Genomic DNA, 25986 nt, shown 5'->3' on the forward strand with positions numbered 1-25986 from the left:
GTTCATGCACCTGTGCGTTCGCTCCTCGGATCGGGAAGAACCCCTCCGAGTCTCTGGGTGCCGAGCACAGAGACCAGTAGCCGCGTGGTGTCCATCACGAAGGAGCCAGTAGGGGCTGGGGGCTTTGCTGGGTGCAGAGGACGAGGACAGAAAGGAGAGGGTCTCTCTGCAAGGCACCCCGTGGAGAGTGCATCCTGCCCCCGACTTTAAGAACAACGTGGGGCACGACCACAGGAACGGGCGTGGAAGGCGCTGGCTGGGCAGACTGACCCGGGGATAGCACCCGGGCCTTCCTCCCCGGAGCACCCTCGCGGGGGCCGTTTCTGGATGCAGGGGCTGGAGAGGGACGGGTGCCGGACATTAACCGCTGTCGGTCCCGGAAGCGGGGGCCATTCCAGAACCCCAAGTCCGCCACCCCCATGGCTCATTCCAACCTGTTGAGGGGCAGGGGCAGAGGGGCGGAGAGGAGAAAGGCAGGCTCCAGGCGGTGACCAGTGACCTCCCGGGCATGAAGGGGAGCAGGGGGCACAGCACCCTCCTCACTTCCGTCCGTGCTCTCGCTGCTGCCCAGGGCTACACACACACACCCACGCACACACTCTCACACGCAGCCCCCACCAATCCCTGCGCTGATCTTTCCCGCGTGGCTTCCTTCCAGAATGTCACAGAGAAACAAAAGGCATGTGAAACGGACCTGGCCAAGGCGGAGCCGGCCCTGCTGGCCGCGCAGGAAGCTCTCGACACGCTGAATAAGGTGCGGGAAGGGAAGGAGCAAGAAACGGACCGGCCAGAGGGGAGGAGAAAGCCGTGGTGTGTGTGTGCAAGCGGCCGCAGGCTTGTGGAAGCTTCCCAGGGTGGTCCCGGGGCCTGCGGGCCCCTTTCAGGTGCTCCCCATCTGTCATCTTCAGAACAACCTGACCGAGCTGAAGTCCTTCGGGTCACCCCCGGACGCCGTGGTCAACGTCACGGCCGCCGTCATGATCCTGACCGCGCCAGGGGGCAAGATCCCCAAGGACAAGAGCTGGAAAGCGGCCAAAATCATGATGGGCAAAGTGGACACGTTCCTGGACTCCTTGAAGAAGTTTGACAAGGAGCACATCCCCGAGGCCTGCCTGAAGGCGTTTAAGTGAGTCAGGCTCGGCCGCACCGCCCAGCTCAGCACAGTGGTGCCAGGGTCCCCCGGGTCCCCTCCCGCCCGCCCCGGCCAGAGACCTGTTCCCAGGGGAAGGCTGTGCCGGCCGGGGTGGGGCAGGGCCTCAGGCTGTGTGCAGCAAGGTGGGCCCCCAGAGCTGGCGGGGGGCGGCCTGGGGAAACGTGGCCGCACCCGGGTCCTGGGGCACCTCAGCACCCTCTTCCTTCCCCACCGGAAGGAGTCAGCGCAGGCGGAAAGGCCCGTGGCTCAAAATCCACAACAGCGCATGGGAGGGTCTAACAACCCGTCACACAGCCCACAGGACCAGGAGAAACACCACCAGGGCCCCTAGAGGCGAGAGCAGTTGCACACACACATACGCACGCACACACGCGTGCCGTGTGCATCCTCTGACTCGGGCCCCGTCGTGCGTGTTTTCTGCTTCCCGCTGTTGTCACCATAAATGCACCACACCTGGAGGGGCAGACCCGGCGGGCTGGCCGTGTTGCTGAGGGGCGGGCAGGGGGAGCAAAACAAATGCCGCCAAGGGGCCTCCACCACCGGGAGGTGGACGTGCGCTCAGCCTCCTCGCTGGCGCCGGTTCCCCCACGGTCGAGACGCCTGTGTGTGTGCAGAGATCGCGGGGCTCCTGGTGCTGACCGGAGAACACGTTTTCTTCCCGGTTCATCGGGCTCTCTAACCGCCGGACGGCCTTGGCGGCAGGCAGAGTGTAACTTCCCTAACTGGTCCCAAACCGCGGAAGATTCAGGCCGACTCCATTCTGCCAGCTCCCCGACGGCCGCGGCCCCGACGGGTGTCTAAACACCTACACCTGTCGCAACGTCAACCTAGAGGAAACAGGAAGTAAACCGAGGGCGGGGATGGCCGGCTGTACTCCCGGCCGACGTCCAAATTGCTCGTCGGTTCTGTTTTGAATTAACCCATTCGAGAGCCTTTCTGCAGGGAGTTCAGTCTGTTACGCTTAATGACGTCACTGTCGCTTTTTAAAATACTGGTTTCGGGGCGCCTGGGTGGCTCGGTTAAGCGTCCAACTTCGGCTCAGGTCATGATCTCGTGGTCTGTGAGTTCGAGCCCCGCGTTGGGCTCTGTGCTGACAGCTCAGAGCCGGGAGCCTGCTTCGGATTCTGTCTCCCTCTCACTCTCTGCCCCTCCCCTGCTCATGCTCTGTCTCTCTCTCAAAAAAATAAATGTTAAAATTAAAAAAAAAAAAAAAATACTGGTTTCCAGAAGGGTCTAAAGTGCCTCTGTGCCCCCTCACACCCCAAGCCACTTCTGGGGCCAGACTTCAGTGTTTCACTTTTTTCTTCTTCTTGAAGACCCTTCCCCACCACCACCCCCCCCCCCCAAAAAAAAAACCGATTCACCGTGCTCCCCGGTAATTGCCTGTGCTCCGCAGTCAGCGGCCAGCTGAGGGCCGGAGGGACAGACGCAGGGGAGGCCTGAGGCCTGCAGAGCCCACACCTGCTCCCCCTCCAGGCCCTACCAAGGCAACCCGACCTTCGACCCCGAGTTCATCCGCTCCAAGTCCACGGCCGCCGCGGGCCTGTGCTCCTGGTGCATCAACATCGTGCGCTTCTACGAGGTGTATTGTGACGTGGCCCCCAAGAGGCAGGCCCTGGAGGAGGCGAATGCCGAGCTGGCGGAGGCGCAGGAGAAGCTGTCACGGATCAAAAACAAGATTGCCGTGAGCGCGGGTCCACACCGGCACCTGCAGCCCCGGGGGGCGGGGGCGGGGGGCGGGGCGGTGGCGAGGCGGGGCGGGGCGGCGGCGGGAGCACCGGAGCCAGGCGCGCTCACGTTGCCCATCACTACCGAACAGAGGAGGGGTGGGCGCGGCGGCCGCCAGGTACTCGGCACCACGAATAACCCCCGCAGCCGCAGGGGCCAGATGCCCGCACTCCTCGCTCCTCGGGCCCAGCCGGCACGGGAGGCCCCGCTCGGCGCTCAGTGCTCACGGCCCCGCTGCGCTCGCTCGCTCCCGAGGATGCTGGGACGCCCAGCACGGCCCCACTTGAGGGCCTCTCCGTCTGTTTTCCCAGGAACTCAATGCCAACCTGAGCAACCTAACGTCGGCCTTTGAAAAGGCGACAGCGGAGAAGATCAAGTGCCAGCAAGAGGCAGATGCCACCAACAGGGTGATCTCGCTGGCCAACAGGTAGCTCTCTCGGCCCCGCGGGTGCCCCTCCTGTTTTCAGGTGCCCTGAAGGGTTGGGCGGCTTTTGGAGGGGGAGAAACAGCCCCAGGTGCAGGCAGCAATGTCTCCGCTTGTGCTAAGTCATGAGGACAGACCTCCTGACGGACTACTGGCCAGTGTCCCCACCTCCCGGAGCCCGTAGCCCTCCACGACGCACCCCTATGCATCCCGTGACCTCGGGCAGGGGGCAACCCCGCATAACCCAGACCTACCCCGACCTGCTTGGGATGCGGCGTCCACAGACCCCACCCCCCCCCCCACCCCCAGGGCAGATCCCCCTTGCTCCCACTCTTACCGCCCGTGGTGTGGGTGCCGGCTTCCGGGGCTTCCAGAGCAGGGCTGTCCAAAGGGACTGGGGCCACACCCATCATTTTGTGTGTTCTAGTCGCCACCTTAGCAGAGGACAGAGAGGAAACGGACTTCGACAATGCATTTTACGGAACCCCAAATTTGATCATGCCAACGTGTGATCAGTTGTGATCACATGTGATCATTAAGAATGACCGGTGAGACCACTGATGCACGTTCGCCCCCCGGGCCCTTGAAACCCACGCACACGCGTCAATTCAGACCGGCCACACGGGTGTGGGCTGGCCACACGGGTGCCGGCGGCTGCCCCCGTAGACAGCAAGGCTTCAGGGCTTTGTCTTTGGATTTCCGAAAGCGACGCCCAGAGCCTGGTGCAGAGCTGCCGGAGGGGTCGGTCCTAGTGCATGGCTTCTGGTGGTATTTTCTCTGCCCCGGAGGGGGCCGGCAGCCCACTGTAGCTGTGGTCGGTGAGACACGGGGACCCCGGGAGACCCCCAGGCTGCACGGCCCTAGCCTCCAGCAGGGTGCAGACTGGACCACGCCTGCCAAAAAAATCAAAGCGCCTCCCTGGGAGGCAAGGGCCCCTCGGGTGATGCTAAGGACGGGCCTCGGTGGGCCTGCGCTTCCAACAAATACTTCAATGCTCTCAGGCTTGTGGGGTCACACCTAGGGTCAGGGACCAGTTCTCAGGCCGGTGGCCCGTGACACATGATGCGTCCCCTGCAGTCCCTGCTCCACGTGGGCCAGCTGCCCTCTGGATGCCACACTGGCCCGTGCCCGCTGTGGCCACTCCACCTCTACCAGGACCTGTCACTTGCCAAGCCCGTGCTCGGCGGTGACCGGGCTGCAGCTTTATAGCGCGTGGGTGAAACATTCAAATAACGCAGCGGAGCAATGACATCAACGCAGAACTCGGTCCCCACGTGCCTCCAGAAAGGATTAGTTTTGCTTCCCTGAAGCGGTCCTTCCCCCAAACGTCCCCCAACGCATTTCCACTGCCGAAGCTCCGAGCCAAGGAAGGATCGGAAACGCCCAAGCCTCACGGCATTAGAGGCGGAGGCCGCCTTCCGGTCTTTCCCTTGGCCCCCACTGACCTCGTGTTTCCATTCAGGCTGGTAGGGGGACTGGCATCGGAAAACATCCGCTGGGCTGAGTCGGTGAAGAACTTCAAAAGCCAGGGGGTCACCCTGTGCGGGGACGTCCTGCTGATTTCCGCCTTCGTCTCCTACATGGGCTACTTCACCAAGAAATACCGCAACGAGCTGATGGAGAGATTTTGGATCCCTTATATCAATAAGCTAAAGGTAAGAGGTTGGGTTGCGTTCATGGCTCAGGAAACTTGGGGAGGCCCCTGGCAAGGCAGACCCAGCCAAATGCCACACTCACGGACGCTCTGGCCATTGCGGGTTTCAACTGTGGCCCAGAGACTCCTGGGTGACTCAGCTGGTTGAGCATCTGACTCTTGATTTCAGCCGCAGGTCATGATCCCAGGGTCGTGGGACTGAGCCCCCCGTGTCAGGCTCTGCCACGAGCGTGGAGCCTGCCCGGGACTCTCTCTCTCGCTCTCTGCCCCTGCCGGCTTACACGTGCACCTGCCGGTGCCCTCGCTCTAAAATAAACAAATTGTGGCCCAGCGTGCTGCTGCCCTTCTTGGCGGGTTCCCAGGGGCTCTGTCAGCCGCTTGGCTGTCTTCCAGACGACACTGCTCGTCCGTGGTCTAACCACAGACCTACCATGTCACTTGGAGAGCCGTTTCCCGCGGGGCAGTAAGGCCACATCACCTCTTCTGAGAACTAGTGCTCCCCCCCTGGCAGGTCCCCATCCCGATCACGGAAGGTCTGGACCCCTTGAGCCTACTGACCGATGACGCGGACGTGGCCACTTGGAACAACCAGGGTCTCCCCAGTGACCGCATGTCCACTGAGAATGCCACCATCCTGTGCAACACAGAGCGCTGGCCCCTCATCGTGGACGCCCAGCTACAAGGAATCAAGTGGATCAAAAACAAATACGGCCGCGAACTGAAAGCCATCCGCCTGGGACAGAAGAGGTGCGCGATGGCGGCAGGCAGGAGCCGGAGGGGCGGGGGCGGGGGCGGGCTCTAAGCGTAGCCACCAGCCACTGGGCCCCTGTGTGTGGAAAGTCACCCGGGGTGTTTCGTCCTTGTTAAATGGATGGGTGATCTTGAAATACAGATGCTGGCCTGCAGGTGGATTTGTTTTCCCACATTTGGCCTTGGGGAACAGCGGCGAGCGTGAAGAACCAAACTCGGGGCTCTCCTCTCTTCCCCCCAGTACCCGCCGCAGCTGCGGGCAGGAAGCGTCCGCCTGGGCTCCAGCCCGGGCTGCGTCCCGCCCGGCCGTGTGCTGGCCAAGGGGCTTCCGGCTGGTCATTTTCTCATTTGTTATCTCTAGCGGGGCTGGCTTCCTTGCTACAGACGGTCACTGAGGCCACCCCGTGCGCCTTCCTGGGGCACTGGGGACATGGAGCCACACACAGAAGTGAGAACAGAGCTGTGCTCCCATAGGCCCGGAGGGGAGCGCCCCTCGGGGAAGGCGGGTCGCAGAGGGCATGCACTGCCGGCCCCTCGGCCGCTCGTCTTTAGGTGCCTTCTTGCTCTGACAGCTGTCCCTGGGGCACCCAGCGGTGCCGTCACTGAGCCCCCCGCATTAAATGCCCCCCGTGTCGTCCCGCAGCTACCTGGACATCATCGAGCAGGCCATTTCCGAAGGGCACACCTTGCTCATCGAGAACATTGGCGAAACCGTGGACCCCGTGCTGGACCCGCTGCTGGGCAGGAATACCATTAAAAAGGGAAAGTGAGTTCCGGGTTCCATCCGTGCCGATGCCCTCAGTGGCGTGGAGAAAGCGTGGGGAATCCTGCCTTCCTGGTGGGCAGCCGGGTCAACAAAGTGCCGGTCCCCAGGGAGAGACTGGCAGGTGCAGGACAGCATCCCGGCCAGGAACACGGACACCAACACCTGCCGGAGACCCCCTGCCAGCAGCGGTCCTCGGTGGCCACGCTTCTTCCATTTTTACTCATCACACAAACCATGAGCCTGCAGTAGCTTTTTTTTTTTTAAATTCAGGTGAAATCTACCCGGCATAAAATTAGCCATTTTATTTTTATTTTATATTTATTTATTTTATTTTATTTTACTCTATTTTATTTTTTTAATCTTTATCTTTGAGAGCGAGAGAGATGGAGTGCCAGTGGGGCAGGAACAGGGAGAGGGAGACACAGAATCCGAAGCAGGCTCCGGGCTCTGAGCCGTCAGCACAGAGCCCGACGCGGGGCTCGAACCCACGGACCGTGAGATCGTGACCTGAGCCAAAGTCGGATGCTTATCTGACTGAACCACCCAGGCGCCCCCCGAATTAGCCATTTTAAAGTGAACGATTCAGTGGCACTGAGTGCGTTCACAGTGTTTTGCAAGCATCACCCCTGTCTGGTTCCAGAACACTTGCGTCCCTCCAGATGGAGACCCCGTACTCACGAAGCGGTCACTCCCTATTCCCCCCACCGGCCAGGCCCTGGTGCCCACCACTGTGCCCTCCAGCTCCGTGGATTTCACATAAAGGGAGTCCTGGGGCGTGGCTCTTTTGGGTCTGGCCGCTTTCCCTGAGCTGTGTCTTTAAGGCTCGTCTGTTCAGTAGTGTGTCAGGACCTCATCGTCCTTACTGCCGAAACCGTCCGCAGTGTGGCCGTGTCTCATTCGGTTCCTCCATTCACTGGTTGATGCAATGAGCTAGTATTACTTTTCTAATATAAAAAATATTAGGGGTGCCTGGGTGGCTCAGTCGGTGTTTCTCTCTCTCTCTCTCTCTCTCAAAAATAAACATTAAAAAAATTTTAATTAAGTCAACTTTGAAAATGTAAACGTCAAAGGTGTTAGGGGCCACCCTTCAATGCAGGGGTGCGTGCAGAAGCCCAGAACAGAGGTAACAAACAAATATGCTGATGTCCTAGCCTCTGAAAAGAGCTTGGTATGAGTGGTGACACCCGAGAGTTGAAGTTAGAAGCCTCCAAAGCAGTGAGTTCAACCAGAAAGGAGGGGAACAGAGAGAAGAGGTCCCCCCACAGTGGATCAGCAGACCAGGTTCTGGCCCTGGCTGTTCTCAGACTCCCCCCACCCCCGGGGGAGCTTCCAGAACGTAATGATGTTCTGAATTGGGACGTCAGCGTCCTTCTGGTGTTCGTGGCTCTGGGGTGGGGCCCAGGGAGAGTAGTTCTGGGCCAGCTCCCGGGTGAGTACAAAGTGTCGCTAGAGTTGACCAAGCCCCGCGATCCCCGCTATAAAGATCGGCACAAACCAGCCGGAGAGAGAGCAGGTGCACCTTCTAGAAGGTCCTGACCACAGGCCAGAGAGAAAGACTGGAACAAGCAGAGACACAGCCCTTTCCTGGTGACCCGAGGAGGGTTGGTGGTGGCAGCGGGGGCCCGGGGCAAGGGGGCCGCCAGGCTGCCATGGGAGGTGGTCTCTGCGGGTGATACCGCAGCTCTAACCTGCCTCCCCTAACGGCCAGGTTCATTAAGATCGGCGACAAGGAGGTGGAGTATCACCCCAAGTTCCGCCTCATCCTGCACACCAAGTACTTCAACCCGCACTACAAGCCCAAGGTGCAAGCCCAGTGCACCCTCATCAACTTCCTGGTCACCAGGGACGGGCTCGAGGACCAACTCCTGGCTGCCGTGGTGGCCAAGGAGCGCCCGGATCTCGAGCAGCTGAAGGTACCGGGGCCTGACGTCAGCCCCACGTGGCTCGGGGCGGGCTGTTCAGTCACAGCGAGGTTCCCTGACCCAGCAGCGGCCGCCCCAAAGCATCCCAGCCTGTCGCACCGATGGCATTAGGTGCATCAGAACGAGGCGCTCTTCCTCCCCGGCGGCCTCCCAAACCGAATTCCAGACCAGACGACTAATTCACTGACGGCAGAGGAGCCTCAGCGGTGCCCAGACGGCCCCATGCGCCAAACCGCTGCCCCACCAGCATGGCCTTTGCGGCCGGCCCCTGTGCGTGGTCAGAGCGGGCTCAGAGCGGTCCCAGGCCCTGCCCCCTGGCCACACACGGCTGCCCAGGACAGGCTCAGGCTTCTCCCGTCCGTGCTGGGGCCTCAGCTGAGCGGTTGGGGGCAGCGCCGGCCGCTGCCTGAGCCCGCCCCCCAGCCCCGCGGTCTGTCCCTCCTGCAGGCCAACCTCACCAAGTCTCAAAATGAATTCAAGATTGTTCTGAAAGAGCTGGAAGATTCCCTGCTGGCCCGTCTGTCGGCGGCGTCGGGGAACTTCCTGGGGGACACGGCCCTAGTGGAGAGTCTGGAGACCACCAAGCACACAGCCAGCGAGATCGAGGAGAAGGTGAGCGCGCACGGCCGCCTCCGTGGGGGGCCGCCTCCCCCGGTCACTGAAAAGAGAAGCCACCGTCCCGCGCGTGCCCCGGGGCCCGAGGCAGGGAGCCGCGTGCCAGCTGCCGGCCGAGGGTCCCCCCAGGCAGGGGACAGACCCACTGCCCTCTGGCGCTATCCACCTGCTCGTCCCACTCGAGCCCCGTTTTTTTTTTGAGGTACAAGAGGCAAAAATCACAGAGGCTAAAACCAACGAGGCCAGAGAGAACTACCGGCCAGCCGCAGAGAGGGCGTCCCTGCTGTACTTCATCCTCAACGACCTCAACAAGATCAACCCCATCTATCAGTTCTCGCTCAAGGTGTGGCTGCGGCCAGGCTCCGGGGCGGGGCGGCCCGGAGTCCACAGAACCCCCAGCCGTCAGGACAGTCGGGGTCCAGGCTGCAGACAGGGGTGGGAAGAGGGAGCCGGGGCACGGGATCCGTTCCAGGCCGGCACCCCGGGGAGGGGCTCCTCTCCCGGTGCCCCAGACCCCCACCCGCCGCGGAAAGAAACTGGAGCCCCCACGGGAAGCATGGGGTGGCCTCCAGCCCCATGAGCCTGTGTGCACCCCTTCCCCAGGCCTTCAACATGGTGTTCGAGAAAGCCATCCAGAAGACCGCCCCGGCCGAGGAGGTCAAGCAGCGAGTGATCAACCTGACGGACGAGATCACCTACTCTGTCTACATGTACACGGCCCGCGGGCTCTTCGAACGGGACAAACTCATCTTCCTGGCCCAGGTGGCCTTCCAGGCAAGTCTGGCCTCCCTTCTCGAAGTGTGGTCCACAATGCAGATTCCCGGGTGATGGCGTTCGTTGGAGTCATCGAACGATGCTGGGCGACCTGCTTGGGGTTCTGTTGACACGGGGCACGGTTTGTAAGGTGGCAACCACTGGAGGGGAGGTCCGTTAAAGAGAATTCTACAAAGACCCATCACTCTCACCGCATTTACGTTAATGCCGAGCGAGCAGTCCTGCGCCAGCGGGCGGTTAACCACCGTGGACGCCGAACGCTCTCTCTTAAGGAAGTAAAGATACTGACGGATAAACAGTTCTCCTGTTCATACAGACAGACCCGCTGAAATTGACCAAACAGCCATTAAATTGATTGTTCCATTAAATCGATCAAACAGCCCCTCCACCCTCTGGTTCACGGTCTCGTGGGTGTGGCAGAAAACACGAATTTCTAGATAGCTTCTGGAAGTCTGCTTCCCTTCCAAACTCAAACTATGAGTCAGGGTCCAGGTCGAAGAGGTTTTCCTTCACCTGCATGAGTTCCTGAGCGGCAGGCCCGGCATGCGCTTTCTCCCCGCCGAGGGGGCAGCAGGATACTTGATGCGCGCCCTAAATTTCCAAAGGAGTTTCTCTTCTGACCAAGAGACAGAAAGAAAAAGAGAGAGAGGGTCTGACTCGGGTGAAACTCTGCTCCATGGCGTCGGAGAGGAGCTGCGCGGCCGTCCGTCCGTGGCGCTGCGGTGACCGCGGCCCCACCTCCCCGGCCAGACGGACAGAGTGGGCCGAGCCTCCTCTCAAGGGCCGAGACCCGGCCTGCTGGGCGCCCACAGAGCTGGTGGGCACGCGTGACAAGGCGACACGGACTAGGACCCAGAAAATTCCCCGTCCCGAAACGTATGTGTATACGTACCGGAGATGTACGTGTCCCAAAGAACTGACTTGTATACGAACACAGCAGCTCTGCTGATAATCGCCACGAGGTGGATGTGGCCCAAACGTCCATCAGAGGATGAGTGGATAAACCACACGTGGTCTCTCCACACGACGGAACATCATTTGGCTACAACATGGGTGAACCTGGAGGACAGAGTGAGAGAAGCTGACGGGAGCGGGCCACATCTGCAGGATTCCACTGCACGGGCAGATCCACACAGAGCATAAACCCTGGGGTCACCAGTGGCCCCGGCTGGCGGGGGGGGGCGGGTGCTGTGCACAGGGTCAGGGGTTCCCTTTGAGAAGAAGAGAAAGCTCTGCTTCTAGATAGAGGTGATACGATTTTACGAAAATTTTACGCTTTAATAGGGGTAAGGCGGTACATTTTGTGTCCTGTGTGTTTTACCACAATTTAAAAAATCAACAAGTCAAGGTGAAAAGAAAGTCTTGCCCGGACCCAGAGGGCAGGACGGGCCAGGGGTGTGAGCTCCTCGGCCTGCCCTGGGTCTGTCTGTACGACCGTGACTGAGGTCCCAGGTGCTCCTGCCAGGGGCTGGCGGCCGCCCTGGCCTGCTGTTGTGGGGTGACGTCTGAGCGGCCCCCGTGTCCCCCCAGGTCTTGTCCATGAAGAAAGAGCTGAACCCGGCAGAGCTGGATTTCCTCCTGCGGTTCCCTTTCAAGGCCGGGGGTCCTGTCGCCGGTGGACTTCCTGCAGCACCAGGGATGGGGCGGCATCAAGGTGGGCTGCGGGGCCCCAGCACTGCGTCCCCTCTCTGCCGCCCAGCCCCTGGGGGCTCACGCTGGGGACGTTTACAAGGCAGACATTCAGCGAAACGGGGGGGGGGGGGGGGGGGGGGGGGGGGGGGCGGACCCCGGAGGAGGGGCCGGGGTGCAGAGGGCCACCTGCTGGCTCGCAGGAAACTCTACTTTCCTGTCTGAACCCGGAGGTCCTTACGACCCGCACACAGCCCTGCCTGCACCCCGCAGGCTGAGCCACGGGCGGGGCGGCCCCTCCACCACCAACCCCTACCTCCCGTTCTGGCTGAGTGCAAAGGGCCAAGGAAGCTCCTCCGATTCCGGGCACACGCACTCAGGGGCCCCGGGGGTCTCCGTTCCCCTGCGGTGGGAGCGGGCCCCAGTCCCACAGCCCTCTGGGGGGAGGAGGCCGGCCCCGGGTCATGCGCTCCGTGGTTCTATCCGGGGCCCACAGTGGAGCCAGAGGCTCCTTTTAGGGCCGAGCCAGGCGGCCCACCCCCCGCCAGCCCCCGGGGAGCTGAAAGGCCATCTGCCCCCAGGCCCTGTCGGAGATGGATGAGTTCAAGAACCTGGACGGCGACATCGAAGGGTCCGCCAAGCGGTGGAAGAAGCTGGTGGAGTCAGAAGCCCCGGAGAAGGAGATCTTCCCCAAGGAGTGGAAGAACAAAACTGCGCTGCAAAAGCTGTGCGTGCTGAGATGCATGCGGCCGGACCGCATGACCTACGCTGTCAGGTGGGCATGGCGCCCGGCTTGGGGGAGGAGCTGCCTGTGGCCCCACCCTGTGGGGGGGTGGGAGGGACGGGGACCCCGCCCACTGGCGCTCTGCCCCCTCCTCCTGCCAGCCTGAGGCACAAGTGATGAGGAAATAGGACACCCCACCTGAGCCGTCAAGATTCTTCAAAGTGTGGGCGTTAATGGCTCTGGGGCCACACAGAGTCCTTTTAAGATGCAGTGGGAACAGTGGCACAGCCATCAGCACCCCAGGACTTTGATGCCCTCACTGGCTAAATTGAAGCTCAATCTTTTCCTCAGTTTTGGCTCCTTTGCAGAGAGAACTGTTCCAATTTCGCGAATAATTTCTCTGCCCCCGAAACATCTGCACGATTGGAAAACTAATCACCATGGCCTTTCGGCAAGCCATCCCGTTCACGCCCCTGCTGGGACCGTCCTCTCGCAGAAAGGCTCCAGGAGCCACAACGTCACAGAACACCTGCACCGATCCCCCACGGGTGACTCCTGAGATGTCCCATCCACCCTCCCCTGGAGCGGAGAGGACTTCCCTCCGGCCCACCAGGGCGACCAGGGAGGACGGAGATGCCACCAGAAGGAGGGAGGACAGAGCAGACAAGGAACCAAGCTCAGTGTCTGTTCTCCGACATGACACATTATGGTGTCTTTGCCGTTTGTTTGTCCTAGCAGAGCCCAAAAGCAGCCAGATTCCCCAAACGGTGCCTGCGTCCCTAACAGAACTCCCCTCCAACCAAAGCAGCGGCCGGACTCTGCCACTGGCTGTTCACAGACATTTCTGTTTTGCTGTTTGCTGGGGGCTCACGGGCAGGGCAGGAAGGGGCCAGACAGAAACAAGAAATCCCCGTCACGTGCTGGAAGAAGTTAGAACAAAGTCTGGGAAAGGTCAGGGTGAAGGACGCACACCCGGCCAGCACAGCGGGCACACGGCCCCCTGGGGGAGCTGGGCATATTCGGGCGTCCCCGCCGGCTGCCTCCAGAGCACTGTGGTGAGTCACCACCTGCGCCCACTCTCCAACATGGCACGATATGGTGTCACGAAGGAAGGAACTCGGACCCCATGAGCGTCTGCACCTTGCAGGGGCCTGGGCGGCCCCAAACACCAGGTGAACCCAAATCCGCCTGTGACGTTTCTGCAGTGTCCCTGGGTCTAGAGAAGCAGTGCAGCTTAAAAGCAAGGGAATTCAAATCCACAGCGAAAAACAGCAGCACTCATCGAGGGCATACTGTGTGCCAGGCACCATTCAAAGCATGAGCTCACTCGGGGGGCCCCCCCGTGGCCCGAGGCTCACTGGCCCAGAGAGGGCGGCACCTGGGGGTGGGGGGTGCCGGCAAACATCGCTCCCAACAAAGGCCCTGGTTTGCAGCAGATTCTGTGATGTGGCTTCTCCACTGTGGCTGTCGCGGCTGGGAGCGGGCTCCCGCAATCCTCTGCCAAGGACTCGGCGCCCAGAGTGGCGGAGCCCATCAGGAACCAGTGTGCGCCGTTCATCGTTAATTCACCAGCAGAGAATGACCACGTGGCCTGGCCACATCATTAGTAACCGTGATTTAGTGACATTCCTGCCTACGTTCCAGAAGTCCTTCCTGGACAAGGATCCTAGCATCCACATTCCCAGCCAGTTCCAAAGGCCGGAATCGAGGACAACTGGAGGCCTTCGGAAGGCGTGCCCCCGCCCCCCCCCCCCCCGCCCCTCCTGGCCAGGGGCCAGCGTCAGTTTGGGAAACTGCACAGAAGCCAGCGAAGGCCAGAGCAGGGGGTGAACACTGTAAAAGTGTCCCTGGAAAGTCCTGAGCCTCCGAGGTTCCCCACGGAGTCAGAGGGAAGGAGTCGGAGGGCGTGGGGTGGCCTCCAAGTGAGCAGGCCACCAAGAGGCCACCTGACGGTCCTCCAAGATGAGGACAGAGCGTCCAGATGGCCGGCTGCTTGAGAGCGAGCACCTCCTCTCCCACTGTTCTTTCGGACTGACTTGCTTCTTCTAAAGACACTAAATCCTAGCATTTTAGCTCCTGTGACTCATTGAGAATACAGTAAGCTCAGCCGTCGGTGATGCAGGGAGAGGGGCAGAGCGAGATCCAAAGGTCACCCCAAAGAACACTAGATCTCCCATGAGAGGGGCCTCGATGGACCCCAGACTTCTGAGGGTCAAGAAAGACAGTTTGGGACTTGGAACAAAGAAGTGCTTTTGTGAAGAGAGGTATTGATATACATTCCTTTTTTTTTTTTCCCCCCCTGTGATTTTTCTGATGAACCATGTTTTGTGGTCCTTGAAGTTCACCAAAATGGCTACGACGTGAACATCCTTCCTCCTCAACCCCTGGTCGGGGGACCGCCAGGACGCAGAGCCCCATCTGTGTTCTCCTTCTTGCCGCCCTTGCTGGAGCAGAGAACTTGACCCGACCCCTTCCTTGGGGGCACAGAGGGCTCGAAGGACCCAGGGGCCTCCTGGCACCGGGGCGTGCTCACCTGCGATGTCCTGGGTTGTGGCCCCACTGGGGCTTGTGTCCCCACCCCACCCCCAGGTGACCTGGGAGCCTCTGAAAATGGGCCATGTGACACGGCCTCACCTGCTCGCATGCAGGCCTCTCCAGGGAAGTGTGCCCTGCAGGGCCGGGCAGAGACAGGGGGTGCCAGCACCTGCTCCCCCTCCGCACCCTCTCCCTGCAACGAGGAAAGCCCCCGCAAGGACTGCCTTCCGGCCGGGGACATCCTCTGCCTTAGAAAGCCTACTAAGAAATGGCCCTTCCCCCCGGGGTCACAGCCCACCCTGTCCCCCTCTGCCTTCGGGGCTGACCAGTGCGTCTCCCTCAGGAACTTCGTGGAAGAGAAGATGGGCAGCAAATTTGTGGAGGGCCGGAGCGTTGAGTTTTCCAAGTCCTACGAGGAGAGCAGCCCCTCCACGCCGATATTCTTCATCCTTTCCCCAGGCGTCGACCCCCTGAAAGATGTGGAAGCCCTGGGTGAGTGTGGCCGGCTGGGGGCGGGGGGGTGGGGGGGGGGTGTCACAGAAGGGGGCGGCCACCTCATTGGTTGTCAGCAAATGCCCATCAAAACCGCGGTGAGGTCTCATAGCTTCTGTCAAAGACCCAGAAAGTGATGGGCATCAGAGGGACACAGAGAAACAGGAGCCCTCGGCGTGGCTGGCGGGCCGTGAGAAGGCTCAGCCGCCGTGGAGCGCGGGCCGATGCTTCCTCAGCGGTTGTACGCGCAATCGCCACGTGACCCAGGGATTCCACGGCCGGGACGCGCCCCGAGCGTGAAAACAGGTGTCCGAGCAGGTACTTCGTAGGGCTGTTGGCTCAGCCAAAAGGCAGATACAACCCAGCGTCCCTCAACTACTGAATGGTTAATCCCAACGTGGTAAATCCATTCAGCGGGCTGGCGCTCAGCCGCAAAAAGCAATAAAGTGCCAACACGCGCAACCCGCAAGGAGCTAGAAAAACACTGCACCGGTTGGAATCCAGGCCAGACACAGAGGCCCTGTTTATGTGGTTCTGGTTATCTGAAACATCCGGGATAGGTAAATCCGTAGCGACAGACCGCTGATGTGGCAGCGGCGGGGGGAGCGGGGAGCGGTGGAGGGAGAGGAAGGGGAGGGGCGGGGCATCATTCGGGGTGATGAAAACGTCCTGGAACCGGATGGATGGTTGCACAACATCGTGACTATTAAATGTCACCAGACTGTACGCTTTAAGGTGGTTCTTAAATGGGTAAATTTGACGTTCTGTGTGTTTTACCACAACACGAAACCGAGCAGGAAGCGTGTGGAATTCTCAGCTGGGTCGCAGAGCCTCAACCTTCGTCAGAGGCCCCCCATGCATTTCCTCTCCTTTAGGGAAGAAACTGGGATTCACCATAGACAATGGGAAACTGCACAACGTGTCCCTGGGGCAGGGACAAGAGGTGGTGGCCGAGAATGCTCTGGATATGGCGGCAGAGATGGGACACTGGGTCATTCTGCAGGTACGGAGGCGCCCCTCTGGTGCAGGGGCTCCCCACCCTGAGGCGGCCGCGGGGACAGGCCCGAAGCCTCGAAAGAAAGCCGGTCATGGGGTTCGCGCCCACAACCGTGGGAGGGGGCAGGCGGCTCCCAGGACGCTGGGGTTGGGCCCGAGGACCCCTAAAGAGATGCTGTTCACAAAACACCCGAGTGGCCAACAGCACCCCTCCTCCTCCTCATTTGGGGGAAGCGATAGTGGCCGGGGGGCACTCTGTCCACACTGTGGGTAAACCCGGCTGGGCCCAGCAGCCTCTCCACCCCCTCTCCTGCACCTCAACCAGCACCTCTAGGCCTGCCCAGCTCCCACAGACCCCAGCGTGTGCTGACCTCAGTCTGCAGGGCCAGCCTGGTCCCGCGTGGAGACCCCAGCTTCGGGCCATTCCTTTTTACCCGAACCTCTCAGGGGAGGGGTGGGGACCGTAGCGTCCGGCCTTGTGCCGGCGGGGGTGCGGGGGTGGGGGCGGCCGGGAAGGACTCACCGTGGGGCTGGGGGTCTTGAATTGACGGAGCACCAGAACGGACTCCCAGGCCTCAGCCGTGTAGCGGACATTCCCCAGCGCGCCCAGGGGAAGGGTGGACGGCGGGCACCACCCCCTGCCAGGGAACGCGGTCGCGGCGGAGAGGGGCGCGTGGGCGCTGAGCCCCAGTCTCGGCCGCAGAACATCCACCTCGTGGCACGGTGGCTGAGCACACTGGACAAGAAGGTGGAGCGATACAGCACGGGCAGCCACGAGGACTACCGCGTGTTCATCAGCGCCGAGCCCGCCCCCAGCCCCGAGTCCCACATCATCCCCCAGGGCATCTTGGAGAACGCCATCAAGATCACCAACGAGCCGCCCACGGGCATGCACGCCAATCTGCACAAGGCTCTGGACCTCTTCACTCAGGTGAGGCGCTTCCCTCTGGTGCGTCCCCGGCCCCCGGCCCCCATGCAGCCCCAGCCCCTGGCCCCCACTGGGGGGGGAACTGTGGGGATGCCTCCGCACAGGTCCTCGGTGCAGCACGCCATGCCACAGCGCGCACCCGCACCTTGCACCACAAAATCAACACGTTCATGCAAAACTGAGTCGAATGGGCGATGCGTTCAAATTACGGCTGTAAAAACCACAAATGCGTATTTTTAACCACTTTCGCGACCTGCGAGTCAGTGCAGGTAAATGCAGTGTGGGTCACCTCAGGAAGGGGCCCTGCTCCTGGCGGTTTGCTCGGGGCTGCCGTGCCCCCCCCCCACCCCCGGGCCCTCCTCTGGCTCGAGAGGCAGCAGAAGAGAACGGCCGGGCCCTCACTGGCTCTGGCTGCCGGGCTGCTCACTCCCTGCCCCACCCCCCCCACGTCCCATCCCCACGGGGCCTCCACCTGCTTCGGTGGGGCTCCTCCCTCCTCGAGAGTCCCTGCACGACTGGACCCCTTCCACAAGCCCCTAGCATATCCCCTGATCTTCTGTTCCGCACCAGAACTTTCTGGGTGCGCACACTTGATCTCCCCAGTGGGGTCTGAAACCTTTTTTAAGGAAGACAAGACACCCCACACCGTCTGATAACACCTACAGAGATCTCGTTGTGGAGCACATTGTGCTGAGAACGCACAGCGAGCCCCCGTTCCTGGAGAGTCTGGGCTAGTGTTCACATGCACACGAGGGGGAGCGCTGGCCGCCTCCGAGGACGGTCCCTCTCATTAAAGGAATCCAGAAATGTCCTGAGTTTGGGAATGTTTTATTTAGGAAGCAGTTTAATCCAACTTAAAATCAATACTTAGGTGATAGAACTGCATTTCTGAACGACAGAAGCACAAGAAACCATGCTCCCCTCCAGCCCTCGTGGACCGGGGCCTCAGGTGGCCGGTCCCCGCCCGCCTTGCCCCTCCCGCCCCCAGCAAGCTGCTGGCAGAGGCAGGACTCGGGTCCCAGCCGGGGCGCCTGTGGCCCCCCCCCCGCCCCCCCGCAGGACACCCTGGAGATGTGCACCAAGGAGATCGAGTTCAAGTGCATCCTATTCGCCCTGTGCTATTTCCACGCCGTGGTGGCCGAGAGGCGCAAGTTCGGGGCCCAGGGCTGGAACAGGTCGTACCCCTTCAACAATGGGGACCTCACCATCTCCATCAACGTGCTGTACAACTACCTCGAGGCCAACACCAAGGTAAGGGCGAGCCTGGTGCCCAGCGGGTTTCTCTGCCCTCCCCCCCTTCCCGCCTCATGCTCAGGACGCATCACGTAGAGCTCATTAGTCCAAGAAAACCTGCCCCGTGACCCCACCGGGCTGATAGGACGGTTGTTACCCAGGCCCTGGCCACCACCCCTGCAGCACCTGTCAGCTGTCGGGCAATTTTCCCACTTGTTAGCACACTGCACGGGGGACAGGTATTTTTGGGGACCTGCCCAGAAATCCCTGGGCGGGAAGAGTGGATGAGGGACCTCCCCGGGGTGCAGTGTCTGGAGACAGAACCCAGGCTTAAAGGGAGAGCCAGAAAAATCCCCCTGGATAACAAGAGCGCTGCTTCTGTTCTCCTGAAAACGGAAGTAAATGTGTGCAGTGATCTATCTGCAAGGGGCCTCGGAGGACCGGGCGTGGCCGGCCGCCCCCCATTCCCGGTCCCTCTCGGAGTCTGGCTCAGAGAGCCTGGCGCTGACACGGGAGTGCTGGGACCCCCAGGAGAGGCAGACGCCTGCGTACCCCACACGCCTTGGCTCCCCCGAATCAGCAGAGACAGGACTGAGGCGTGGCGCAGGGGTGGGCAGCAGCGGGGGGGTGGGGGGCCAGATGGCGGGACCAGGCAGCACCCCTCCCAAAGCCCTGGGGACAAGGTCGCAAGTGAAGCCCGGCTCTGCCCCTGACCAGGCACCCGGCCTCAAGCTTTAGGGGTTAAGCAAGGGAAGAGCCCCCGGCTGGCTTAAGGGCACATCTTGGGCCGCCCACCCGGGAGGCAGGAGGGGCCAGCAGTCGGCTCTCCAGGGGGAGGGCGAGGCCCTCTCCACCCGTCGTTTGGGAAGGCTAGAGTCAGAGCTGAACGCTGGCAGCCGCCTTCCAGCACTCGCGAACAAGCACACGCTGGGAACAGCCACGACGAAAAGTCACCGCCATCTCTGCACTTCGGTTAGAGAAGTCTCCTGGGGAGATGCGCATGGGAGGGACGGTCTCGCTCGAGTTTTTTTAAAGACGTTTATTCAGACTCTTCGCCCCATCGTACGCACGTACAGAAGCCAAGGTGGGTAGGAAACTGCTCGAGGACGCGTGCCCAGCGGACAGCAGTGAAGGACACAGGAATGCGCGTCCCGCCGAGCCAAGTGCACCAGGCTGGGGGTGGCGGGACCCCTCCTCTGTCGTTAGGTAACACCTGTGATGATGTCCACGTCCCACGCTTGTATCCCCCCGCCCCCGACTCCGAGCAGTCGCTCGGGAGAGGCCGGGCACCGTCTCCGACGTGCACTCCAGGACTCCCACCGGCACCGTCCCTGCTTATTGGTCCCACGGCCCCCACCCCACGGGGACATACAGGAGGCAGCTCGTGGGGCCAGGGGCCTCCCAGAACAAACAGACTGTCCCCAAAGCAAACAGGCAAAACGCAGAAATACGCAGCTCAGCACATTCCCAAGATAACCGGGCAGAGCACAAATTTTCAGGCACAAAATGACAATTTAGAGCATGTGAATATTTTGAGTAAAAGGAGACCAAATCCATCAACCGTTCAATCAGCAAGCTCTTAACCGTGGCAGGAGGCAGCCGCGGACCGACCGCCAGTCCAAACTGCGGGTGGGACGTGAGCTGTACTGAGTACTCTTGGGGCAGGTGAGAGAACGGAAAACACCTCATTAATTCATCGTCCCCATGCCGGTTACTGCTGCTGGAACAGGCCTCTTACGTGGGCGCTGGCAAATCTGAAACTTTGCGTGCGGCTGCCATCTGGGGCTCCCGTGCCTGGCCCCGGGCTTTCAGATCCCCCCTAACCTGGGCTACAAGGATCCCCCTCGGGCGGCGCTGTGTGTGCAAGGAACAGCGATGTGCTGGCACCTGGAAGCCGGAGCTCACCTGCTGGCTTCCCGGAGGAGGCGGCATTTGAGCTGGCTTCGGAAGTCGGGCGTTGCCTTGGTGAGTGCTGGTGGAAAGGAGCGTTCCGGGCTGAGCATAAGGTCAGACGCCCCAGGTTGGGCAGGTGAGCTCCCCTGCTGAAGCTCCCGGTGCTGCAAAGCCCCGCGGGGCACACGCAGCACGAGGGGGTGACGAGCCGGGAAACTCGGCGCCAGGCAAGCCCAGCGGGACGGCAAGAAAGACCCACTGGACGGACACACTGCACAGACCGACTGGCCAACAGAAACGGCACCCGAGCGTCCACACCCCCAGTCAGCACAGAATTAAACTGCTCTGGTCAGGAGTCACGGGTGGCTGCACGTTTCCCAGCAGGGGGTCACAAGGGTGGCCCGAGCGAGGGCACAAGTTGGGGCTGCAGGGCAGGCCTCGGAGCGGGACGTCCTGGGACACAGAGGCCAGGCTGCGGGCAGAGGGGAGCTGCTGGGCAGCCCTTGCCAGAGAAGGCGGGATCCCGCCAAGGAGGGGCGGGCCTCCGGGTGAGACACCGCCGGGGCGGGGCGGTGGGGGGGAGGGGAGGGGAGGCCTGGTAACCCTGCGGAGCAGCGGACAGGGCGGCGACGGGGGTGACAGGAGGAGCCGGCCCTCACCTCACACTGATGGCCGACTGTCGGTTCTTACCAACCCCAATGGGGCAGGGGGGTACTTCTCCTCACCGCCTCCGTCCTTCCTAAGGTGCCCTGGGACGACCTACGCTACTTGTTTGGAGAAATCATGTACGGCGGCCACATCACGGACGACTGGGACCGCCGGCTCTGCAGGACGTACCTGGCGGAGTACGTCCGGGCAGAGATGCTGGAGGGCGAGACCCTGCTGGCCCCGGGCTTTCAGATCCCCCCCAACCTGGACTACAAGGTGAGGGGGGCCCTCTCTCGGGGACACAAGCTCACCCTGTGACGCAACAGCAGCAAAGGGCAATGCTGTCCTGGCCGGCTCCGGGGGGCCAGCCTGGCGTCACAGACAGAGTATCAGTGATTGAGCAAGAAGGCCGGGACGGCTTGAAACACAGCCTCTGGGGAGGGGGCGTGGAGGCTTCGTTCATGCGGCTGGGGTGGGGGTGTTAGAGAACCAGTGGGGTTGGTACAGAGGGCAAGGCGTGGGCGGAACGTTCTGGTCAGAAATGCTTCGTCAACGGCGGACACAGGTTCCTTGGCAGCCCTGTTCACCGACCACCCCTCTGCAGGGTTACCACGAGTACATCAATGAGAACCTGCCCCCCGAGAGTCCCTACCTGTACGGCCTGCACCCCAATGCAGAGATCGGCTTTCTGACAGTCACCTCAGAGAAACTGTTCCGCACGGTCCTGGAAATGCAGCCCAAAGAGACCGACTCAGGAGCAGGCACCGGAGTATCTCGGGAGGAGAAGGCAGGAGTCTCAACACGGCGCCCAGCGGCAGAGAAGGGGCGGGGCCCAAAATCTGGGGTCAGAAAGTGCGTCCCCAGAAAGCGGGCTGGGGCTGCGAGCCGGCTGACAGGCCCCAGTGGGGCCAGTCCCTGGGTGGCCTCCCCCCCTCATCCTCTAACGTGGCTGAACTGGCCCATGAGCGGCGAGGGGGGAGCTCACCAGTCTGGACGCCTAACAGTCCCTCCCCATGAGCTCAGAAGACCACGGTGGGCTCGCCCCAGTAACGCAACCCAGACAAAGTAAGACCTCTCCCTGCACTCCCCCTTGCCTTCTCGTGTGCAATCGGCACGTTTACGCTGCTTAGGAAATCCTGGACAGGTTCTAGTAACGGGCAGCTAAGTAGGGGGCTTCCCAGTAAATAGACCGAATTCTGGATCGCAAGACCCTCGATGCTGTGAGGCCTCAGGACCCTTTTCTTGGTGTGATGACTGACACCACACATCTCCCGACCGCAGTGGGGTACGTGACCCCGTGCGGGCCACTCCTGGACAGGGTGTGACCACGCGGTCCCCAGAGACCGCCTACACGGCAGACACGGTCAGATGACCTGACATTCGGGAATGTCTGAAGGCACCAGGCTAGGGCGGTCTGCTGCCCCCGTGGCCAGAGTCCCATGGTGTTGACGATGGGACCCAAATAGTCAAAGCCTGTCGGCCAACATCCCCTCTTCTCGTCAGATGTGTGGCTGCACCTCTGTGACCCTGCTATTCAGACACACACCCCCCACCCAGCGCCCTTTGCTCCAGGGGTCCTAGCCATGTGCGTGCAACGCAGGCTCCCCGACCTGGACGCCGGGGGTGGGCCGGCGGGTGCGTGCAGTGACGGGGCTTGTCGGGGACTGACCTCTAGGTGAAGGCCGTGCTGGAGGAGATCCTGGAGAAGGTCCCGGAGACGTTCAACATGGCCGAGATCATGGCGAAGTCAGCCGAGAAGACCCCGTACGTGGTGGTCGCCTTCCAGGAGTGCGAGAGGATGAACATCCTTACCAACGAGATGCGCCGCTCACTGAAGGAATTGAACCTGGGGCTAAAGGTAAAACACACGGGTCAGCCGGGACCCAGGGACGCGACTTCGGAGGCAGGCTGGTGCCGCAAGCTGACTCACCTCGCGAGGCGGCTGCGGGACGCGGGGGCGGGGGCGGGGACCGGCCCTGGGCGCTAGCGAAGTACGGTCTCCTCTTGGTTCCCTGGTCCTGAGCTGCAGGCCTGCCAGGCCAGGGTGGTGCACACCGGGGCTCCGTGCCAAACTGCTTTCTCTCGAGGGCCCCTGGTACGGCGGTAGGGGGGGGCGGCCGGGGGCGGGGGGGGCGGGGGAGACAAGGTGTGTGACCGGCCAGGTCTGCATGCCTACCAGCGCCCTGTCCGTTTGTCCCTTAGGGGGAGCTGACCATCACGACCGACATGGAGGACCTGTCCGTGGCTCTGTTCTATGACACTGTGCCCGACACGTGGGTGGCCCGGGCCTACCCCTCCATGATGGGCCTGGCGGCCTGGTTTGCCGACCTGCTACTCCGAATCAGGGTAAGGACCGTCTCCGCGAGTCACAGCAGGCCCGGCCCGCCCCACCCCAGGCCTCCGGGACTGTGGCTGAGAGAGGGGTGGGAAGGGGCGGCCGTGGGCCCCGCCAGAGGACCCCGCCGGCCTGGCCCGTGTCACAGCAGGGCTGGACGGGCCCGGCCCACGCCACACAGACGCCTGACAGTGCAGGCGCTTCCTGCAGCAGGGAGGAAACAGCGGGTCCGAGGCGGGGGCAGCTTCCATAGACCGACACAGCCCTTTCCGCCACAGCCCAAAGACCCAGGGGGAACCCGTCGGGGAGCCGGCTCATCAAAGCCTCCTTCAGGCCCCCAAGTTGTCCTCAAAGGTTGAGCCCCTCCCCCCCACCCAACGCCCCTCTTCCCGTTCCATTTTAACCGGAGTCGGCGGGTACCGCTGTGGCACAGGAAGGAGGCCGGGCCTCACTGACCCATCTGCGTGGCTCAGGAAGGTCCGGGAGTCACCCCGATGGCGTACTCCCACCAGGAGCTCGAGGCCTGGACGACGGACTTCGCCCTGCCCACCACCGTGTGGCTGGCCGGCTTCTTCAACCCACAGTCCTTCCTCACGGCCATCATGCAGTCCATGGCCAGGAAGAACGAGTGGCCCCTGGACAAGATGTGTCTGTCCGTGGAAGTGACCAAGAAGAACCGGGAGGACATGACGGCCCCGCCCCGAGAGGGCGCTTACGTGTACGGGCTCTTCATGGAAGGTAAGGGGGATGCCGCTCCTGCTGGGCTGGAGGAGAGGCAGTGGCTGGAGGGGCGGGTGGGAGAGGTGCGCAGGGGCGGGTGGGCCCGAGGCCCGGCGCCGGCCGGGGTTGGTGGCACGGCTCTGACGGCACGCTCAGACGACAGTCTGGAGCCCGGTTCCGCTTTGCCAAAAGCGGCGTGAGCACCTGTTTCAAGGCAGCGTGGGGCGTGGCCCCCACAGGACAGCGAGAAGCAGGCAGCCCCGGGGCAGCCAGATGTCCGGGGGCGCCAGCCACCCTGTCCTGCACCCACTGAGGCCGCCGGGCAGCCCCGTCCCTCAGACCCGTGGAGCTGAGTGGCAGCTACCACACCACAGACCTCCGGCCCACGCAGCGACTCACGTCGCCCCCTCACCTAGGGGGTGCAGGGCTTGGCCAGCAAGGGCTCGGGGCTCCCCGGTCCCCATATCAGAGACAAGCACAGCAAGAGTCGCTCTACATGTTTATTTTGGAATTACAGACAGGAAATACAAACACCGTTAACAGGGTGAGTAGAAACAGAGCAGTCTGGTTAAAGGCAAATGAAAGTTCCGTGTGCACATACATGTAATCACGTGCACTGTGCGTGCACACGTAGGCTAGACGCTACATATGAAGGGCATCGGGGAACGTTAATCTCCCGTAACATTCAGCTGGAGGTACGATTTCCTGCCACCGAAATTAAGAAGGCTGACGGGTAGGTTCTGGAAACACCACAAATGTAAACGGGTGGCCCCGAGAGCTTTAGGCTGAGCTGTCCCTCAGAGGCACGTGGCGGGGTCCCGGGGGGCACCGCGTGTACCGCATCCCATCCCGGGCCTCCGCTCACGGCTCCGCTACCAGCCACCCCTGTGCCAGTCCAGCCCCGGCACCCCGCCGGCCCCCGGTGTGGCTCACGGCCAGCACACCACACGGCGCCCGGGCACGACCCCACGGGCCCCCCTGACCTCGCTGCGCTGTCCTGCAGGAGCTCGCTGGGACACCCAGACCGGAGTCATCGCCGAAGCAAGGCTGAAGGAGCTGACGCCAGCCATGCCCGTCGTCTTCATCAAGGCCATTCCTGTGGACCGCATGGAGACCAAGAACATGTATGAGTGTCCTGTGTACAAAACACGCATCCGCGGCCCCACCTACGTGTGGACCTTTAACCTCAAAACCAAAGAGAAGGCGGCCAAGTGGATCCTGGCGGCCGTGGCCCTGCTCTTACAGGTCTAGCCTGGCTGGCTGGCTGCCTGCCTGCCTGGGGCCTGCAGCAGGCCCCCTGCTTCCCCGGGGCCAGATCCGAACCCCGACTTCAAACGGACAACAGAAGCTCAATCTTGCAACGGCCACTGATTTTTATCGAAACTGCAGGTTGCTTTTTGTTCTAACTAACCCAGGCACTTTAGAACCACGGAAACGTGGCCTAGCCAGAGGGAGGGGGCAGCGTGGAAGAGTGGGGCACGGGCTGGATTAAAACAGCAAAGTCACTTAGCTGTGCTTGTCTGATTCACGGGGGCCGGCCTGCAGCTCAGCACCGGGCAGCCACCAGGGGCCTGGCACGGGCTTGGGGGTGAGGCCCCAACCCCCAGATCCCGACCTGCCGGAGGGCCGTCTTCTCCCACAAGCGGCACACAGGCTTTGGGGGCGGCGGTCACGCCCTCTGGCCTGAGGCTACACGCACACCACCCGCCAGTGAGGGGACAGGGTGTTCCCTCCCAGGAGCTGCCACCTCCACACAGTCCCCTTCTCCCGGAGACACGGAACCTCTCTGGGTTATGACAAAGCCCCTCCCGTCGCCGGAGTCTGGAGACCTGCCACTCCAGAGGCCACTTCTCCCTCAGGCGGAGCTGCACCTGCCCGCTTTCTAAACCGTGGGAACAGAACATACCAAACATGGACGCCGGGCTCCCCCTCGGAGGGCCGAGTCCTCAGAAGTCACTCACGTGTCATTTCAACAATAGCGGAGTCCACGGGTCCCTTCTTGGCGGACTCGGCACTTCCTTTCCTCCTGCCCTGGGGTCCCCTCCTCCCCGGGGGGGATTCGGCCTC

General features: G+C 62.0%; 2 protein-coding genes and 2 long non-coding RNA genes across 4 annotated transcripts in view; 1 reads left to right on the forward strand and 3 right to left on the reverse strand.

Moving 5' to 3' along the window:
* Positions 1–25428, forward strand: part of DNAH17 (dynein axonemal heavy chain 17) — a 104650-nt gene extending 79222 nt beyond the window's left edge. The window contains 24 exon segments of the mRNA XM_053893210.1: positions 659–754; positions 909–1126; positions 2630–2837; positions 3193–3308; positions 4768–4960; positions 5471–5706; positions 6353–6475; positions 8184–8388; positions 8845–9009; positions 9215–9355; positions 9616–9786; positions 11317–11385; positions 11387–11440; positions 11997–12190; positions 15018–15166; positions 16042–16169; positions 16866–17093; positions 18150–18341; positions 20961–21140; positions 21469–21651; positions 22540–22722; positions 23067–23210; positions 23712–23937; positions 24923–25428. Of these exon segments, the coding sequence (XP_053749185.1) occupies positions 659–754; positions 909–1126; positions 2630–2837; positions 3193–3308; positions 4768–4960; positions 5471–5706; positions 6353–6475; positions 8184–8388; positions 8845–9009; positions 9215–9355; positions 9616–9786; positions 11317–11385; positions 11387–11440; positions 11997–12190; positions 15018–15166; positions 16042–16169; positions 16866–17093; positions 18150–18341; positions 20961–21140; positions 21469–21651; positions 22540–22722; positions 23067–23210; positions 23712–23937; positions 24923–25170 (4050 nt within the window). The 3' untranslated portion in view covers positions 25171–25428.
* LOC109276851 (uncharacterized) lies at positions 2701–4846 on the reverse strand. Its single transcript, XR_008418853.1, has 3 exons — positions 4751–4846; positions 3643–3739; positions 2701–2810 (listed from the first exon to the last, which is right to left on the reverse strand). It is a non-coding gene; the product is annotated as an uncharacterized LOC109276851 (long non-coding RNA).
* On the reverse strand, positions 19833–22982 carry LOC109276850 (uncharacterized). Its single transcript, XR_002084870.2, has 3 exons — positions 22795–22982; positions 22534–22716; positions 19833–21588 (listed from the first exon to the last, which is right to left on the reverse strand). It is a non-coding gene; the product is annotated as an uncharacterized LOC109276850 (long non-coding RNA).
* The window catches only part of PGS1 (phosphatidylglycerophosphate synthase 1), a 35423-nt gene continuing 34339 nt past the window's right edge, over positions 24903–25986 (reverse strand). Inside the window, exon 10 of the mRNA XM_053893208.1 lies at positions 24903–25015. The gene's annotated coding sequence lies outside the window, so the exon portion shown is untranslated. The remainder of the gene's footprint in view (positions 25016–25986) is intronic.

This window comes from Panthera pardus, unplaced genomic scaffold (genome assembly GCF_024362965.1).
Source record: "Panthera pardus isolate Hobbes unplaced genomic scaffold, ASM2436296v1 HiC_scaffold_3, whole genome shotgun sequence".
In the NCBI taxonomy this organism is placed as follows: Eukaryota; Metazoa; Chordata; class Mammalia; order Carnivora; family Felidae; genus Panthera; species Panthera pardus.